We start from the raw sequence: 20,974 nt of genomic DNA on the forward strand, positions 1-20,974 counted from the left end.
ATGGATTAAATGCATAATTCCGAACGATTCAGCCAGGCGATATATGCCTAGAGCAGCATATGTAACCATGACCTTGCTCAAAGCCAGATCCGTAGCAGTAGATGGACGCTCGTTATGACCGCATCATATTAGTACTTACAAATGACGCGCCAAAAATGGCGACGGAACGTGCGCCTGCAGATATGACGCACCGACCGTTTCTTTCACTGCACAGCCAATTGCGCATGTGCTATGAGCAAAGCAGCGATTCCGTAACAAAATTAACTTCTCTTAACAATAACTTACAAAAAAATTCCAAGAACACGCAAGCAACGCGATATGGAATTTAGGCTAAGCTAGAGGGATCGTTCTGCAAATAAGTATGCAACTTTCACGCACAGGTAACCCTCGCAACAACGCCGTCGGTTGTATGGAAGAGATCATGACAATATCATAAAGGTCTAAGCAGAATTACCAACATTATGTTTAAGTGAAATGAACAATGGCTTCGGCGACTTGCGACGCCACTTCAAAATTTCGGCAGTATCCCGAGGTTTTGAAACGCACCTTTAAGGTAGTCTTCCGTATCAGACTCCACATCTCCGTCGTTGTCATTCGTCTTGTGAAGCTTCTTTTCCTTGCCGACCTAAAATGTAACACACAAATTTGGTTCAATATGGATGGCATGGAAGCCTACTTCGTTACTGTCTTTTTTTTTATAAGCCTAGTTCTTGCCCATCGGGCACGGCGGGCTTGGAAAAGCATAATTCCAAGCCCGCTTCGTGCTCGCTTAAACCATACTTATTAATTTATGCTTCTGCCAATGCCTTCCTGTTTATGATTATTCAATTCGTTTGTACGCAAGAACATATGCACACGATATCGTAACGCAGCAAGCCAAATGAAAGGGGGGAAAAGTACGAAGTCTTCAAACAGGCAAAGAAAAAAATTTTTTTTTCTTCTTTTGAACGCGCGGAGATTATAGCGGCAAAAAGAATACCTTAGATGGCTTTGTAGGTGCCCCTTGAGTCTTCTTGAGCTTCATGATGAGAATCTTCCCGCCTTGTCAACAATTTACACAAGAGTGACCGGCAACCACGCGGTTCAAAACTTTTTGTCAAGTCGGCGTCTCGCCGGGTTGCCGGGTCTAGCGAGGAGGCTCAGTGTGGCTTGACGAACATCAGCCAGTCTCGGCCCTCCCGAGTCTGCGCATCCAATCAATCCATAAAACAATCCAACGCTTTTCAGGCGTAGCTTGTGTGTGTGTGTGGTGGGCATAAAAAATAAGTTTGTATATATATATATATATATATATATATATATATATATATATATATATATATATAATCCTAATTTTTATGTCCACTGTAGGACGAAGGCCGCTCCCTTGCGATCTCCAATTACCCCTGTCTTGCGCTAGCCGATTCCAACTATATATATAATCCTAATTTTTATGTCCACTGTAGGACGAAGGCCGCTCCCTTGCGATCTCCAATTACCCCTGTCTTGCGCTAGCCGATTCCAACTATGCGCCTGCAAATTTTTTAATTTCATTACCCCACCTGGTTTTCTGCCATCCTCGACAGCGCTTGCCTTCGATTGGCACCCATGTGCCCAGCAAGTACATTGGCCCGGACGGTTCACGACTGTCCAGGATTCCTGCTGTTCCAGAGAGTGTGCTTGCCCGAGATCGCCTGGCCCTTACCCAGCCTACTTCCGGGTTTGCTGTCAAGTAGCCGGCGGTTATTCTCTTACATTTATTGTTTTATTTCACAGCTTTTTTTTGATTGAAAGTCGTGGTTCATTTTGACTTGATGTCTGTCTCATCTCCAGGCCAGAGGGCCTCCCTCTGGTCTGCTTCCATACCTCCTCAGGATATACCGGTGGAGCTGTTTCTTCGCAGCGGAACCAGCAGCGTTCCTGTGGCTTTGGTACCCACTAATGGGGGGACGATCCGTATGAAGAATCCTAAAGCCATTCAAACGGAACTTCGGGCAGTCTCCAATCACTTCCAGCTAATCACAGAGGTTCGACAGTTTGGACGAGGGGGGATCCTCTGCTCGTCGCCGGACCAGGCTTGTGTGCAAGATCTGCTAAAATGCACTAATTTCGCTTCGCACCCGGTGAGCTGTCACATCCCTCCTCACTTAGCTTGCTGCAAAGGCCTAGTCCGCAGTGTAGATGTAAGTCTAAGTCCTGCAGAAATATTGGACATTTTTTCACCGGCCGGTGTAGTATCTGTTTATCGATGCACAAGGGTGGTCGACAACAAGAAGGTCCCTACTGAAACAGTTATCGCAACGTTTGCAGGGACGGCTCGCCCATCAGAGATTAAGGCCTGGCCATTGATTTACAGGGTTGAACCCCTAGCCCCACGAGCACTACAGTGCCTCAAGTGTTGGCGTTTCGGCCATAGCATTAACGGTTGCCGATCAACCACTCGATGCCGTAAATGCGGGGATGAACATGGCGACAACAATTGCACATCTCAAGATGAATCATGCTGTTTGTGCAACGGAAATCATCCCGCTGACGATTCTAACTGCCCCGCAAGATCAAAGGAGCTTCAAGTGGTTGAAATAATAGAAAGGAGACGTTGCTCTCGTCGTGAAGCTCTTGCTGAAATTCAGAGCAGAACACAGGGATATGCTGGAGTTGCAGCCCGCCACTCACTCAGTATGGACTCATCTTTTTCCCAGACGATCACAAACGTAATAGAGAAAGCTGTTGAAAAAGCAATGGAAAAGCTTCTAGGAAATCTGACAGACTCATTGGCGCAAGTACTGTCTACGCAATTCTCAGAGATATCTCAGAGTATAACAAAATGTAGTGTCCAAAATCAGATCTCCACTATTTCTCAGTCTCCTAAATCTCAATTGCCGAAATCACTCCCCTCCGCGAGCACAGATTTAGCGCGGGCTTCAAATTCACAACAATTTGATCAAGAAGTGCACTCGGAATCAGAGTTGCTAGGCAATCAAGGATGTAGACATGGACCCTCGTACCCATAAACGCACCAGATCTCCTAATAACAAACTGCCTAATTCTCCTACTAACTCCAAAACAAAAAAGTGTGCCAAAAATTCCCTTAATAGGACAGACTTTCTGAAAGAGAGCATTTTGGAGCAAGCAGTGGCTGCTGCTCAGCTTTCGTCAACATAGGGTGCCTTAGGGTACTCCAATGGAATTGCCGGTCAATACTTTCTGCTACTACTGATTTATTATATCTAATTACCCAACATACTCCTGATTATACTGTTGCAAGAGACTTGGTTGACAGCTGGTCAAGATTTTCATTTAAGAAACTATCGTTGCTTTCGATTGGATAGGCCTTCCCGAGGTGGAGGGTTGGCTTCCTTCATTTCATCTAAAATTTGTCATAGAGCAAAAATTTCATATCAGACTACGTCTCCTGAATGCGAAATTTTAGTATTAGAGATAACACTTCCAGGCTGCGCACCACTTTCTGTAGTTAATACCTACTTCCCTGCTGGGATACAACATGTCAGGACACTTGAGGTCGCCTTGGCCTACTGCAAAAAGAACACGTTGTTCACGGGTGATTTCAATTCACATCATGTGGCGTGGGGCTTCCGCACTGATGCATCCGGGAAACGTTTATGGGATTGGGCTTCTTCGAACAATTTAACTTGCTTAAATACTAAAGTTGCAACTTTTGTTCGCTGTCAGTCGCGCTCTGTCTTAGACTTATCATTCGCTAGCTCAAGTTTATCATCCTCATCTTGGGCTGTCGTTGATGACGCCACAAGTAGTGATCACCGTCCTATACTGATGGATACTGTCTGCCCCTTAATTTCTTTAGACAATGAAGTACATGTATTTGTGGACTATTCAAAATTTAAGAAAACGTTACAGTCCACGTTAGCATCTTTGATAGGTATGGAGAGAGATACTAAAGCTATACGCCTTTGCGCGGTTTTGAAGGGTACCCTAAAGAAATCTGAGTTTGCAGTATCGAAAGCAAAAGGTAGTTCTGGCTGTCCCTGGTGGAACCCTGACTGTGCACGAGATTATAGACGCCGAAAGGCTGCGTGGAAGAAACTTCTTCTTAACCAATGCCCTACAAATTGGAGTAACTATACGTATGCTGCAGCTATGTTTAAACGGACAGCCTCTTTAGCAAAAAGTAATTATGATGAAAAACGATACAATTTTCTGTCGAATAGTGGCAATAAAAAAGCGCTTTTTCGGTTTCTTCGCTTTCGCAAGGCTATACCCACGCCAGTAAATATTGATTCAGTAATACTATCGCCTAAAGAATTATCAGAATCATTGGAAAAAATTGCCAGAGGATTAGAAAACCGTTTTACAGCTCAGCTACAATTGAACTTTGTCGAGATTGCATCCGAGGACAGTTTTATAAACGTGACGATTGAAGAGCTTTCGCACGTTGTAAGACTGTTACCTGCCTCAGCTCCAGGTCCAGATGGCATAACAGCGAGCATGCTAAAAATATTATTTGATGTGTCTCCACAGGACTTACTTAATATCGTCAACTACTCCCTAAAGAACAGTTGGCTTCCTCCAGATTGGAGGCTTGCTAAAATTGTCCCTCTACTTAAGAAACAAGGAGCGGGATTGCATATGGACAACATAAGGCCCATTGCATTAACATCTAACATTATGAAACTAATAGAAAGAGTGTTATACATCCGTATAATGAGGTTTTTAACTACTAACACGTTACTGAGCTCATGTCAGATCGGATTTAGGCCGGGATGCTCGATTTGGTGCGCGCACGTTGATTTGGAGGGACGTATTAAGCTTGCTCGTCACAGGCGACAGTTTGCAGCGCTAGTGGCTCTTGATATAGCTAAGGCATACGACAGTGTAGAGCATATCATTCTCCTCAATATCCTAAAGAACATGAATTTTCCTCCATATATAACAAATTGGATTTATGAATTCCTAAGATGCAGAAAATTCTATTGCTCACAAGGCGGTGTTTCGACGTCTAAATATAATCAGTCCAGGGGAGTTCCACAGGGTTCCGTTCTTTCTCCCATTTTGTTTAATATTCTAATGAGCTCAATTCCACTGTGTGATGATGTACAAGTGTATGTTTACGCAGATGACGTTGCATTCTTTGCGTCAGCGAGTGACATTCACTCTCTGCAAAGAATATTGCAATCATATTTAGCAATACTTGAAGATTGGCTTGATGATATTCGTATGACATTAAATGTTAGCAAGAGTGCCTTGCTTGTATTTCCCTTAAATATACCGGTTAATGTCTCTCTCCAATACCGTCAAGAAATAATCCCTCAGCGCGACGTTATTAAGTATCTAGGCGTTATATACGATAAAAAACTTAGTTGGCGCAACCACATCGAACATGTTACGTCTAAGGCAGCGCGCGCTGTTGGCATGATTCGAAAACTCGGTCACCGCCGCTCTGGCCTATGCAGAGACACTCTCATTATGATTTATTGTATGTATGTTCGACCCATATTGGAATTTGGGTGCGTTTTATTCTCTGGTGGTCCAGCATACAAGATCAACCCCCTCGTTCTTCTAGAGCGAGAGGCCCTCCGGATTTGTCTTGGATTGCCAAAATTTGTTGCTAATAATGTATTATATCAAGAAGCCCGATTACCCACACTCGTTAGCAGATTCCGCATACTTACAGTAAAAACCTACTTAAACATTTACGCATCTTCATTGAGATGATCGCAGTATGTATTTATTACGGAAAGATCTGCCTTCTTTGAAGAAACATGGTCCCGTCTATACAATCCGCAGGTTCTTTTTGTGCAAACTCAACTAGAACCATTACAGGTTCAGATACACGAGATTATTCCCCTCAAAATACCCTTAAATGCTATTAGAATTGAATTTGATGACATATTTCCTTCCAATGCAAAACTCCTGCCAACTAAATATCTAAGCGGATTACTGCATGATCATTTAGCGCAAATGCAAATCAATACTGTAATAGCGACGGATGCATCAGTGTGTGACGAGAAAGCGGGTATATGTAGGTATTTTTTCTGAGGCGCTATCCTGGTCTTATTCAATGCGACTGCCTGATTTTACACCTATATTTCAGGCAGAATTATTAGCAATTATATTAGCTCTTCGTAAACTTCCTGGAAATTCTTCGACAACTGTAATAGTAACAGATTCGTTGTCAGTGTGCACAGCACTCACCTCATCCTCAGACAACACAGTTTTGAACGAACTAGAAAGATTAATCCCTTCGACCTTACGTCTGGTGCGTTTAATATGGGTACCAGGTCACCATGATTTGTTTTTAAATGAAATGGCCGACGCACTCGCACGTACATCCCTACAGGGACCAGTCATGCATGTTCTGCCGACTTCTGCTTACATCACCGCGGCTAGGTTTAGAAAACTATGTCTCTTAAATTACTCTACAAAACAGACATTCCAAATCACAGACTTAAAGCATTTGCTTTACCCTTGGGATAATAAATGGTGTCCCACACGTAAATTGGAAATTTCAATTACAAAATTACGATGCCGTATTCCACCCCTAAATATTTATCTACACAGGTCTGGTCTGGCGATATCCCCTCTATGTCATTTCTGCAATGAACCTGAAACCATTGATCATTATTTATTAAACTGTCACCGATTCGCAATCCATAGAAAGAAATACTTCGAAATTCCGTTCCGAAAATTAGGCATCGCTATAAACACTGAAAATATTCTATCTTTCGGGGCATATACACTGGGTTTTAGCCACAGGAACGTATGCAGGGCCGTATGCGAGTTCCTCATTGACACAAGGGGAATACCAAGTTAATTTAGTGATATATTGTTTAATATTTTGCAAAATTCCAATTTACATTAATTTACTGATTGATTATTTATTAATTTCGAAAATTCCAATTAAACTGATTGCACTTTATTACCTTCTACCTTGCTTTCCTTCCAAAAAGCACACGATTCCCTATATGATAAAATAAAATACGGCTCTAACATCAGTTAGTTTCATTGAATAATTTCATCCCACCTGTTTAACCGCCGGCTTCTTGGCCAATCCCCCGTGGTGGCTATGCGCCATGGCATAGGAAGCAAGCAAGCAAGCAACATTGGCCCAGCCAACAGCCCAGCTCCATTTTTTTCTCTTTAAAGGCTCATTCACTAGGCCGACAAGACACCGATTTTGGTCTGCAATGAGCCTTAATATCAAAGTATGGTAGTTAAAACTTTATTTCTCTTAGTGGTCTTGCCTGCCGCACGGCGGCGTTCGCGTTTCAACGAGCGGCTGTGCCTGCTGCGTAGTCTACATGGGTGTTCTGTGAGTGTACAAGGTGGTTCGTTTGGAACTATCTTCTGCAGCCCTTGAGGGAGCACGGCTCAGCGCCAGACCGATAAATCCCGCTTCCGTGCCCTCTCCCTTTTCTCGTCTCTGCGAAATACCGCGAAATAGAGTTACCCGGAACTGTGTAATATGTACGCTCTGAATAGCTATTCACGGTAAAAATGGGAAGTCGCCCGACGGCGCTAGTGTTTCAGTCATGCGAAGATCTCGATAAGTCAGCTTAACCTCATTTATATAACCTCGGAAGTCCTGTACGACGTTCATGAATTTCATCCAACAGCTTTAATAGTCCCGTTTGTACCGTCTTTTTCTGAGCGGCACAAAGGTTATCAACAGATTATGGAACCACGTCCTCAAACGTATGCGTTTGAGATTAGGTTACTATGGCATTTGCTGCCGTCTCGGAGGCGGCAGGCGCTATCGACGCACCGGCGGAAGCATTCGGCCAGCGCATTTGGCCGGGTTTTTTTTTTTTTTTTTTTTCCCCTTTCTCCATGTTCGGCCGCCGCCGTCGCCGGAAGTTGAAAAGGCAGGGAAACCGCCGCCCTAATGGTATAGTATGGTGGCATATACCAATGGTACGCCACCGTACTATAGTGAACATACACTGTAACAGTACCAGTGGTACCAATGGGAAAGCAAGCGACGTGGCGGTTGGCGGGCATCTACGAGGCATTCATGGAGGAAGGCATTGGCTGGGCTTGATCGAGAAGTGGGCAAGAGTTGGCCGCTCTCCGCACCATGGGCATGTATCTTCATAGAGTGCAGGGTGTATCTTACTAATACATGTGAAACGCAGAAACGCGTTTCCGAGATAACCACTGGGCCGATTTTAATGAAATCAGTTGTATTTGAGAGTTAAATTCTAGTGACGATTCGAAGCGGAATTTCGATTTAGGGCCTGAATTTTGTTAAAAGAATTTTCAAAAATTGGAAAGTTCGAAAAAAATATAAGTATTAAGCTTACAAATAGCTAACTATCAAGAACAGATATCGTGATTCTGTAAACGGCATCCATTAAATCATTCAAAGCGGACAAATTCAATATGTAAATTTGTTACGTTGTGTACAAGGGTTCTGCAAAGGCTTCCATATTACAAATTTTTTTTAGATTCATGTGTAATATATCAATTTTGTCCGCTTTAGATGTACTATATTAGGTGGAATTCACAGAGTTGTGATATCATTTTTTATTGCCGAGTTACATAGTTGTAAACTTGATAGTTTTGTTTTCAAAAAATTTGCTATTTTTGTCAATTTTTAATAAAAAATTTGACGACCTAAATCAAAAATTTGAAACCAACAATCACTAGATTTTAAGTTTCTTTTAAATGCAACACACCTCGTCAAATTTGGTGCAGTGATTGCAGAGTAAAACGGATTCTCCTTTTACATGTATTTACATAGGAGCACCCGAGCTAAAGCTTCCTCTTAAGGGCTATAGATTCCCCAGGATCGTGTCCGCGTGTAGAAAAACTATCACCATCAGCATTTGCTTTGGCTCCATGTGCATGGCGGTTTCCCGCCAGTTGTGCCTTAGCACAGGTGTCAAAGCGGATGATGGATGGCCCATTGTTATACCCCTCGCCATCGCCGATGCTTCTTTCACAAGTGTCGCGATACTCGACGGCGGCCCGTCCCACCAATTGTTGTGCCCCTTTCTCTCGTGACGTAGAGGTCGCGCTAGCGCTGTTATCAGCAGTTGCCCTTTGGACTCCCATGGAACGGACGCTCGTTTAACCACATCTTCCAGGATCCTTACGATGCCGTGCAGTGTGCCGCGGCTATGAACGCTGTGGCTCATACGCTGTAGTCTATGACGATGGGGCGGACTTAGCGCAGCAAACGCACTACTTGGCCATCGCGCCGGGCGAAAACAAGATGCCGGTGTCCTTGCTCTTTGACGAACATGCTGAAGACGCTCAATATAGTCAATAATATATAAATTCACTATAGCAATATTCACTATAGCTGACCCACCACAGTCACAGCTTCGCTGGCTTCGATCTTCACAGCAGTGGAAGGGCTCTGAATTTTTTGTCTTCTGTGGTTTTCGACGATGTCGTGCGGGTGAATGAGCGTTTCCTCGAAAGGACCAACTGGTGCTCAGATGCATATTCCTTGAGGAGTTCGGTCTGCCCTCTCGTTTCCCTTGAGTCCACAGTGTGCCAGGCACCACATTATCGCGTGCTGCAATTCTATGGCGGTGCCTAGCATTCTGTGGATTTTGTGTGGGACGGTACCCATCATGAACGACTGGCATACTGCCTGGGAGTCTGTCATGACTAATGTAGATTGTTCTTTTGCCTCTGTATCTCGAAGGGCCTGCGCGGTGCAGGTCGAAGGGGCCCGAATGGAGGCCATTATCACTGTGGACTGAGGGCCACTATTGTTAATTTGTCTGTTGCTACTCTACACGTGTCCGTGTAGTATATGCAGTGATGGAAGTGCTGCTCCAAACTGCCCTAAAAGAGAAATGCTGCTACATGCTGCTCCAAACTCATTTTTGTTAGTAACTGCTCCGAACCTGCTCTGAAACGGCTTGAAAAATTCGATCTCATACTGATTACCAACTGCTGCTGTGGCAACTGTGATATGTGACTGATTATTTTTACATTACGATACTCGGCTTTATCGGCTTTGATCTCATTTCTGCCATAAAACTGGTATTTTAAATATATAGCTCATTTAGCTTTGTTCTTGAACTTGACATGCACATCGGTTTCCCCAGGAACTGAAATTAAGGGAGTGTCTAAATTTTTAGGGGATGGGGAGGGGCATTGAGAATATAGGAGCTAGGAGCGGCAGTCTTTATTTTTCATTTGAGTCCTTGACTCCAACACTCGTGACAAAGATTGCGAACAGTTACTTCACTTTAGACAAGGACGAATGTATGATTTCTGAACAGACAAAATTAAAGAACAAAGACTACATAAAACGTGTCAAGAAACTACGCGGCAGTTCAGACGAACTTGCAGTAAAATCTACAAAATCTAGCTGCTTAACCCCACTCGCTGAACACAGACATGGATAATGCTGTAAAACATGCGCGCTTGTGCACTTGGCATAACATATCAACTCTTAATTAAGCCCTCACATCAGGAAGTCGAATCTATGCTGAACACTGTAGGCACACGCGGAAGGTGCATATGGGAGCTTCAATATCGGCCACGACGATATGCATGACATTGACATATCAAGATATGAATTTACGGCTGCTACACACAATTGGTTGAATATGTACAAGCACAGGTATTTTGTACATACCGACAATTCACTGCATAACTAAACTAATAAAATAATTATGAACCAAGAAGTGAGCATCAATGTCCTTCGTACCAATAAAACTAAACCGCCACAAATATATGTGCATTCTCAATCACATTCCGAACAGTTACATGCCGCTTGGGTTTCTTGCTACAACACCCTACCACTTTCGCGATAAAATGTTGAAAAACGCGTCGGTCACTGTCAGTGGCATCTCAGACGTCTGGCAGTTCCGGGCCTTCAATGGTGATGCTCAGCAGCTCATTCACGTGGTTAGGGACAAGGCGGCTTCTTTCCGACGACAAAACCCGGTTCAGGGACGAAAAGGAGCGTTCGGCGGTGGCTGTGCACGGTGATCGGTAGCTACAAAAGATGACCGACAACATCTTGCAACTTGGGAAACATAGTGACGAAGTGGGGAACAATGAGAAGGGAACAATCAAATGCGGTGGATGTCAAATCCTCCCTCAGGTGTCGAAAGACGTTCCATTGCGCATCTAAATTCCTCGTGTGTTCTTCGTCGTACAGCAAGCCAATTGCTGGGAGGACTTCCCTCCAGTTTACTGTGTCTTGCTACGCGATAGGCACACGTGGAAAGATTGCAGGGTTGAAGTGGGGTCGACAAGTCACTGCCGAAGGTTGTCCAGAATTAGGGCTTTGTACTAGTTTAACTCATGCGTGAGGCTGCTCTTGTTCTTGTCTGTTAATACCGCCACAAAAGTGCTATTTTCAAGGAGCTTCTCTGCTGACGTTCTTACTTTGAATACTGCTTCCACAGAAATCGCCGCAACAGCCTCCGTGGTTGCTTCAATCACAGGGCAAAGATCTACCGATGTCGTTGCAATTGCCTGGATGGCATTGTTTGAGACGCCAATGGCCCCAGGAAACGATCGACAAGTGTAATAATAATCATCATCAGCCTACATTTGTTTTTTCTGGACGTAGCTGTAACAATAGTCCACCATGCAGCTTCACTGCTCATGTCAGCACCATCTTGGTGAATGCTTTCCAAAGCAAGTATCAGCGGCTCAAGTACTTTCAGTATCACAGCCAGAGATCGCTCTGAGAGAGCCACCGAGTTTTGCCTGGCTGCACGAGTTTCAGTTTTAACTCGACAGCATCTTCGATGTTTTTGAAAACGCTCAAGCGTCTAGGACTCTTACTGAAGAAAGAGTAGAGTGACGAGATTAAGAGTCCTTTTGATTTCTTCGACGACTCTGCAGCACGCACTAGGGCAAGCTGGAGTAAATGACCTCTGCAGTCAGTGTAACATAGATGATGGTTGCATTTCTGCTTAAGTAAAGCCTGCACCCCTCCCTGCCTTCCAGAGAAGTTCGCAGCCCTATCCAATGAACAAGAAGCCAGACTTGCTCAACACGTGCAGGATATGCGTGGTCACAGAAGAAGCCGATGCGTCAGAGATAATATAACTTCGACGTCGAGGAACGCGTCCGTCGGTTGGCCATTCACAACAAGATAGCGTATGCAGTGACTCAGGATTTGGCGTTTATTAATGTCGGTGCACTCGTCGGCCATGTAGGAAAACTTCTTGAACGTGGAAACAGAGGTTTGGAACTTTTCAAGAGTTAATTTCTTCACCGTCGCCCCACATGCTTCCAACCAGTCAGTTGAATTCTTTGCAGAAAGGTAATGCGCGTTTGCAAGTCTTCCTCTGAACCACTGCTCGATTTGAGGATTCATAATAGAAAACATAGTCAGCAAGGATCTCCAGTTCGCAGTGTGGGCTACTTCCTGCTTGAAAAGAAAGGATGCCACAGCCATGTTCTTTCTCATAACCTTAGTTTGATCATCGGCACTTTTTGCAGCCTCCCTTATGACCTCTGAAATTATCTGCGACTTGCTCAAAATGTTTACAGCATGTTTGTGGTGTGCCGAGGCGTCGTGCTTCGCGGACTTTTCACCAAGCTTGGATGCATTGGACTTGCTGACTGGCTTGATCCATGCACCGCCAGTTTTTCCGTCAACAAGAAGCTTCCCTTCATTATATACCCTTTTGCAAATTTCGCACCAGTAGCCGTCACTGGTAACCTCAATGAAGGAGAATCTCGTGACCGATGAAACACCGGGAGTGTCCTTTCAGCTGCGCGCACTCTTCGGTGGTCGGTTCCGGGCCTTCTGGCACGAAACTACACTCAGATGCACTAGTGGAAGCGTTCCACGGTTTTACACTTTGAGCTTGCTTCGACGTTTTCAAAGGAAGGAAGAAGCCCCGGATAGGTTGTTGCTGCTTCATTGCCGGCATAACCTATACGACAAAAAAGTAAAGTCTGATCATTGAATTCTGATGTGTGTTCGTTACATCTACTGTATGATCTGCCGTAACGAGTCTGCTTCGCGGAATAGCCCATTACACACGCTCTTGTTTTCTAAGGCAGAACATCTTTCCTGCGTTATAAATTGTTTTTCACCTTGCGCCGAAAGGCTTCTGCGATTAGAATCAATAGTACGAGTTTGTTGCTTATACTTTTTGTTAATACACTAATTGTTTCAACAACGCTTATCACTTTTTATTCTACTGTTCAGAAAAAAGCACAGCAAACATGCGAGAAAAATAATCTCACGATCCGGGAAATAATAAATTCGCAAAGAAAGATTACCATGTAACATACCAGGGATATTATGCTATGAACAGAGGTCAACATTCTGCACAGGATACCGACAATGAAAGGCGTGACTGTTATCGACCGTGCTGAAACAAATCAGCGTTTATATAAATATTTAGGCGAAGCATAAATCTCGGTGCCTTAAGCCCTCCGAATCGAAAACAATGCCAGAAAGGTTGGTCATCTAAGTACAGTCGAACCCACTTATAACAATATTCAAGTGCCACGAAAATTCCATTGTTATAACTGATCACTTTTTAACCGGGTTGCATGAAAAAAAAAAAAATATGGGAATGACAGAGCTGTTGTGAGAAAACTACAATGGCGGGGACCCTCCCCACCTAAAGCCCCTATATATAAAAAGTAGCGCCATTCTTAGATCTTGCAGCCACCGCGCTCATCCCGGCGTTTCCTCCTTGCCGCCTCCTATCGCCCCAGCCTCCTCCGCTCCCCCATTGGCCAATCCGTGTCACGTGGAAGCACGCGTTGCGCTTTTGTATATTTTTTTCTTTCCAGCGCGCTCCGACTGCCGTTCTCGGGCCTGTGCGACGAAAGTGCTGTACGCACAAACGGATCAAACGTGTTAGGGACAAGAACTTCGTTGTGATGGCATGCTGCTGCGCCTTCAGTTGCCGCAACCGACAAGGCGAGGGCAAAAGGCATTTTTTTGTTTACAATCCGGCGTGCGCAAACGCTTGCTGCACACTTGATATTTGCGCCGTCTCGCATCGTCGCGTTGATACTTCCAAAACGGCATTATTAAGACCAGTTACTGAGTGACGAAGCAAAATCGCGCCTCAAAAACTTCTCCGCAGGGCGCGATCGAAGTTTTCCTCGGATTTCCTCTGGTAGCGCGTTAGCTGTCGTCTGCCACGGCAGGCCCGACGCAGGCGGCGCCACTGTCGATATCGCAACTCGATCGCGCTGGTATAGACCTTTTCACAAACCGACGTTTGAGCAGCGCCATTGGCCGACACGAGCGACGTCTAGCGTCGCCGCCATTTTGGACTGTGCGCCTTGCGAGAGCAGGCCGGCAGCACTTCGGTTGTGTGATCTTCGCCGCGCATTATTTCGATTGTTTTCTTCAGCTTCGCTTGTCTTGTGCCGCTTGACTTATTACATGTTTCACGTGCTCGCGTGAGCGCTCAGTGTAGTGTGCCATGGCAACAGCAAGCCCAGCCAGTGGATGTGGTGTTTCTTCGTTGGTAGCGGCGGCAGCCGCGTCTGCTTCGTCGAGACCTGGCGTGCTAATCAGCGGTATATTTCATTGTTATTGCTGGGCACATGTGACCGTATCGTCGATTGAATCTGATCACCATTACGTTTCGCGATTGAGGGTTGCCTCATTTAGCGAAAGCAGGCGCGTACGTAGCTGTCGGGCAATGCTTATAGAACCAGGCGCCGGCGACCCGACGACGCGTGTCAGTGGTTGGTAGATATGCGGTGGTTACTCCATACGCTTGCGCCTTAACTGAACAGCTCAATCAATGTGCAAAATGTATTGGATCTGGTGCGGTGCAGGGCGCTTATAACCAAATGTCAAAGCATAAAGCGTGGCAATCGAGCAGCGCGGTACCTGCAGCGAACCTGACTCGCGTGTAACGCCTTCAGACACTACACTTTGCTGTTTTAGTATATTTTGCGTTTCTCTGTTCGTGTGTTCACTTACATTTGTAATAATCAATATTTCACCTATGTGTATTTCTCTATTATGTACATGCTGTATTGCCCCCCTTACACAATGTCCCACGAGGGCGCTGTAAGGTACTCATAAATAAATAAAATAAATAAATAAACCGACGCGCGGCAGTAATCACAGATGCCAGCGCGACTGATACAGCCCAGGTGCTAGATTTTTATTTTTAGTATTTATTTATTTATACATACTGTCAATCCAAATAGGGATTATAACAGGACTTGTTATAAAGATATATATGTTTACCTATTTTTTACGTTTGTTTACCCGGAATGGCTTTTCTTTCGAATGTCTGAATTTGGAACAAGCTTCGCTCAAGGTGATATCGTAGATCGTGCGCGAAGTTTGTATTGAAGATATCGCGTACGGCAAGAATTGTTCGTGTGCGCTATCTCTGAAGCGAAATAAGCCAATAATATTGCAGCGTTAGGGCCATCTCTGCTCTTTCTCTTGTTTCCCTTACACCGTCTCACTGTGCTATGTTCATAATAAAGTAATGTCGAGTCTTAACAATTGTCGAATAAATGCATATGCATATGACTGTAAGCCACTACTGACCGTGAGTGAAAAGCGCTTAGTGGTCAGCGAAGCCGTCTCTGCACGCACGTAAGTATTTCACTTGATCGACTGTGCGAATTTATTTTTTTCGTTACTGTTATTCTTTCAAGCATGATGCTATTATCCGCGTACCCATGCGAATACCGTTTTTTTTTTTTTTTTTTTTTTTTACGTTCTTACTTGCGCGGGCTCATTTAGCGCGTTTCTACGCCACGCACAGTTAGCGCATTACGGTTCCCGAACTGGCGCTAGGCCGCACTGATGAGGTTGACACGTTCGTTTTTGCGTTCTCTTGCTGCCCAAGCACATAGACAACGCTCAAAGATGGGTGAGCTCGATGCAGCACCACACTGTTGAAGTTAATTACCTTTATGGGCAGGGCCGCGTATACAGGGTGCGTGTGAACGCAGAGACAATGTTTTGGTGGACACAGGGTCCGCATACATCTTCCATAGGACACGATTTTTCCAGATCGTTGCGAAGTGTATTTACCGACTAGTTCTCTCGCAGAGTGCTCTAATTTGTCTTATACCGGTGTCACACGGACACTTTTGATAGCGATCGAGACCGATCTGGATTGGAATGTTCGACCGCGATTGGCTCCCTTCCGCACATTGAGCAAAAAATCCAATCGCGACCAAGAAATTCGACCCATATCGGGCTCGATCACGATCAAAAGTGCGCCGTGTGACCCCCGTATTAGGCACTGGAATGAAGTCGTGTATGAAAGAATAACAAATGTAGCCTCTGCCATTACATACGAGAAAATATTGCATCGAAGAGCCGACAATTCTCGCAACCTGTAGGGAAATGTGCCGAAAAGAGTTTACCAAAATGCGTTATTTTACTGATGTGTGCATTGGTTCACATTACACTGAAATGCCAAGTCCTCAGGAGATGCAGGAAATCGGCGAAGCGTGAGCATACCACATCGCGGCAGTGGTCTCGCGGAGTGCTGTGTTGTGGACACACTTGGTCCCCAAAATCGTTATTTTCCGCTGGTTGTTTGTGCACCCATAAACTGCCCAGTGCTGGCCTGTAGCCTTTTTATGAGTATATATGCCATTATTTACGAGCGTAAGTCATTCGTGACAAAAATAAACGGGAACATCGATGGAAAGCTACCACTCCGCAATGCAAGCGCAAGGCAAGCTCACAGTCCAGACCGAGCAGGCAACACTGACACATACTCTCCACGCCAGACCGTCGGGAGCGCCCTCGTGAAATGGCGCTGGTCGTGCCGATCAACGTTTATAGAACTATAAACGTTGGTGCCGATCGCGATAGTGGAACGGAGGAGGAGGGAAGTGGATGGCGCTACTTTTTATATATAGGGGCTTTATCCCCACCACCTTCCTCCATCTGGCTGCCGATTGTGTTGACTCGTTTAACTGTGCTTCCTGCACGCTCTGATCGCGTGTAATAAGTCGCGAATGTCGGCATTAAGGATGGCACCGATATAGTAAAACCTCGTTAATTTGGATTTTACGGGACCGAAAAAAATGACCGAATTAACCGAATGTCGAATTATCGAGAGTATCAAGAAAACAAACAAATGCTTTCTACGTCAACACGCTTTTATTTACTGAATGAATCATCAGAATCCTGCTTCTATTTTGCACAAAAGCAATGCAGAAGCTGCAATTCTCGTCATCTCGTGACTGATTAGCGCTCGAAGCGGCGAAGGCCTCGCGACTTCTGTCACAGCGCGGCCGCGGCGCGCGTCTTCATCTGAGACACGCTTTTCACTACCGCGCGCACATCCCGATTATTTTTTCGCCTGTGTCGCCAGGTCGCCGCCCATCGCGATGTAGACTGTGCTCTTCATCCTCGACAGCTATGCACTGAGTTATGCACTGAGCACACAGTTATGAATGCAGGCGGCCGACACGCGTACCGAGTCAAAACAAAACTACTGTTTGCCGCAACCGCTGCGGACGAAATCGCGGCCGCCTTCGACGCGATCATGGTTGGTGACTACGCAGTCAGGAAGGCACGCAGCCAACGCGGTGCTATGCGCGGCGGTAAACGCAAGAATAAAGGCACAAATAGGCACGAAGCGCTCCGGCGTTCCTCTGCACTCCAGGGCCGGTATTTTGTAGCGATGCCTTTAAAGTAATAATGCCTTTTCGCGTTTATCACACTTTGTCAGTGGTCAGAGCGACGGTCCGCTCGCGTTATCAACGTTGATATCGTGAGCGGACCGTCGCTCTGACCACTGACAAAGCGCGATAAGCGCGAAAAGGTATTACTTTAAAGGCATCGCTACAAAATAGCGGCCCAGTAAGATTTTCCCTAATGACTACGGCGATGCGAACTCCGTCACTTCGTTTTCGTCGGCGCGAACACCACAGAACACCCATGCGAACACCTCGTTGGCTTTATTGCGTCGCACATTTGAGGCGCTCCGCCAGCCCAGCCCAGCCTCTACGCCAAAAAAAATAAAGCCCAGCGCCGAGCGCTATCAGCGGGGTGCGACTGTTTTCACAACAAATCCGTGCAGAGGCGGGGCTTCGCCTCGATGACGTATCACCATTTTATTTTCTCTCTCTCTCTGTTTGGCGGCGCGGTCAGTGTGCGGCGCCTCAGTTCGGCTTGGCATAAAAGTAGCGCCATCCACTTCCCTCCTCCTCCGTTCCACTATCGCGCTCAGCGCGATCGAGGCGCGATATCGACAGTGGCGCCGCCTGCGTCGGGCCTGCCGTGGCAGACGACAGCTAACGCGCTACCAGAGGAAATCCGAGGAAAACTTCGATCGCGCCCTGCGGAGACGTTTTTGAGGCGCGATTTTGCTTCGTCAGTCAGTAACTGGTCTTAATAATAGCACGGTGTAAGAATAAGGAGAGGTGCTGACACTCTCCCCCCAACGCGCGCGAATGCGCCGCTCGCTCGCGTCCAGATTATGTTCGGCTTGGTTGCAGCCGGTTCGGCGCCGTCGTAGAGGGCGCTGCGGTATGCGGTCCCAGCCTCGGCGGGAAGGTGCGTGCTTCGCTGTCTTTGTGCGCTTTGTGCTTGCATGTGCGGCCGTGCTGTTTTGAAGGCACACTTTTTGTTCACGCGCCTTTCATAATCTTGTGCTTGTGTATTGTCGCCACGGGCCCTCGACCAAGGTGGAAGCGGCCTTCTGAGAGTTTGAAATGGGTAGAAAGTGCTTCGTCACGAATTGCAATTCTGGATACCGAACTTGTGCGGAGCGTGTGCCTCTATTCAAAGTGCCGTCCGACAGCGGTCGTCTAGAGCAGTGGCGCCGTGTAAATCTGAGGGCAGACTGAACTATAATGCCTACCGACCATGTTTGCGCCAAGCATTTCTCAGAGGATATGATATCGACGGCATATTACGCGGAGCTCGATAAAATGGTGCTACTTGACGCGCCAAAGAGCCCTGTTCTGTCTGCAAATACAGTTCCCACCTTATTTGCGAACTGTCCAAAGAACCTCACACGGTCAAATAAACCTCGAAAGCCGCTGCGGAAGAGATAACCTCCTGTGTGCCACAAAAACTGCTGTGTGCCACAGCAGTCTGTGCAAATTTTGCTGCATGTATAAGATATACACTGGGTGTCTTAACTATCATGCACCAAGATTTAAAAATATGAAAATGTCACATAGCTGGACAGAACCAAGGCAATGTTGTCTGTCGTCTCTTGGAGATACTCAGATTATTTTTTGCATTCCGCCTTATTACATAATTATTTTCATAACTGATTAATCAACTTTTCTAATGCTATAATTAGATAAAAAAGTGTGAACGAGAGAATTGCACAGCAACATGAAAGATTCCCGATACAGTTTTCTGCTGCTCAATACGTGATACATAAAAGTGTTCCGAGCGTGAAAGAGACCCGCGAATAGACTCGAAATTGCCTCGAGGCACTTCGCGTGTATTCGTGGGCCTCTTTCACGCTCGGAAAAATAGTTCTACGTAGCGTGTATTCAGTAATAGAAAGCTGTATCGGGAGTTTTTCATGTTGCTCTCTAATTTTCTCATTGAAACTTTAAATATAATTATAATATTTGAGAAGTTGATTAATTAAGTAAGACTAATCATGTAATTAGGCCGAATGTAAAAAATAATCTCAGTATCTCCAAGGGACGGAAAACAACATTACCTTGGTTCTGTTCAGCTACGTGACATTTACATGTTTTTAAATCTTTGTGCACCCCATCTAATACTGCTGTTTTCTGTGCAGATGTGTGCCTGATTTTCAAATTTGTGCCATCCTGGATACTGAATGTTTTTTTTTTTACAATGCGCGTCCGCACAGCATGCCTCTCGCTGACGGCAGCCAAGGACCTCTCGAAAAGCCTAAACTGACTTAAGGTAGCCATGGGAGCAGCCGTCTTAATGATGATGTAACCCCTGGAGGTACTTTTCGATCACCTTCTGTCGGTCAGGAGGCTCGCTCATTGTTGCATTCCGCGCTTTCACAAGCGAAACAAAACAACGCACGCCGCGAATATGATACGCGCGCCAACTTCTCGCTCACGTGGAATGAGCTGATCCGAACTGAAGCGCCGCACACCGACCGCGCCGCCAAATAGAGAGGAAAAAAATGGTGATACCACAGAACACCCATACAAACTTACAGTGATCCATATGGTGATACGTGATTTATTCTATGGCGAGACCCCGTATTCTAGTACACTCTAGTCCACCCCTATCAGCGGTTGGCGCGGTCCATTCGTGTTTCGGAGGGTGGCGCGGCGTAGAGCTATGGGCGCAGCCCATTCGTGTTCAGAGAGGTGGAAGGGCAACGGGACAGAGGCGCGCGAGGCTGGCGATGTGGAGACGGGTGGAAAACAGCATGCGGCGGCGTGCAACGGCTCAACTTTTTCAAATTTTTGTACATTCAAGGTGTTCGCATTGAATTCCCTTTCGGCACGGACACCCAGTGGCCAGACTTCGTTATAACCGCTAATGCGGCACGGGGGCGTTGTAGTAAGCGGGTTATTTCACCATAGAAAACATACAAAAGTTGACGGTGCCGCAGCTTCTCATTGTTATAACCGATATATTGTTAAAACCGGTATCGTTACAAGTGGGTTACTGCTTAATTTTTTTTTGAACAGTTTATTCCGCAACATATATTTCCATAAGGTATTATTATATACGAGATATTGGGCAACTCGCGAATTATGAAGCCATCGATCGAATTATGCTTGAACATCGTTTCGACAGTATTAACGTAGTTTTTGTTATAAAATCCAAAATCGAAATGAAGCAAGAAATGCGTATGAAGGCGAGTCAACAAAAGGATTACTTACCCTAATGCGGAAATCTGGTCAGAAGTGGGTGGAAACAGATCTTCATCGAGTTGTGGACGTTTTGACTGCCCGTGTCTGACCTAAAACCGAATTACGTCATGCGGCACGCTCCTTCATAAGCGCGCTCGAAAAATCAAGAAACGGAAAGAGGCGCCGAGAAAGTGGGTGGGCGCCGCAGTACACGGAAGGACATTTACTTCCCTTTCCCCTGTCTTCTTTACAGCTCCGGTACTCACTGATCTGTGGAGATCAGTGCCGGTACTTTCTCGAG

At 45.7% G+C, this 20,974-nt stretch overlaps 1 protein-coding gene across 1 annotated transcript in view; it reads right to left on the reverse strand.

Annotated features, from left to right (window-relative positions):
* LOC119436568 (nucleolin) overlaps window positions 1–1,144 on the reverse strand; it is a 39,921-nt gene extending 38,777 nt beyond the window's left edge. Inside the window, exons 1-2 of the mRNA XM_037703448.2 lie at window positions 980–1,144; window positions 547–625 (exon numbers count right to left, since the gene is read on the reverse strand). Coding sequence (XP_037559376.1) covers window positions 547–625; window positions 980–1,024 — 124 coding nt within the window. The 5' untranslated portion in view covers window positions 1,025–1,144. The remainder of the gene's footprint in view (window positions 1–546; window positions 626–979) is intronic.
* Between the last annotated feature and the right edge of the window lie 19,830 nt (window positions 1,145–20,974).

This window comes from Dermacentor silvarum, chromosome 1, assembly GCF_013339745.2.
Source record: "Dermacentor silvarum isolate Dsil-2018 chromosome 1, BIME_Dsil_1.4, whole genome shotgun sequence".
Lineage (NCBI taxonomy): Eukaryota > Metazoa > Arthropoda > Arachnida > Ixodida > Ixodidae > Dermacentor > Dermacentor silvarum.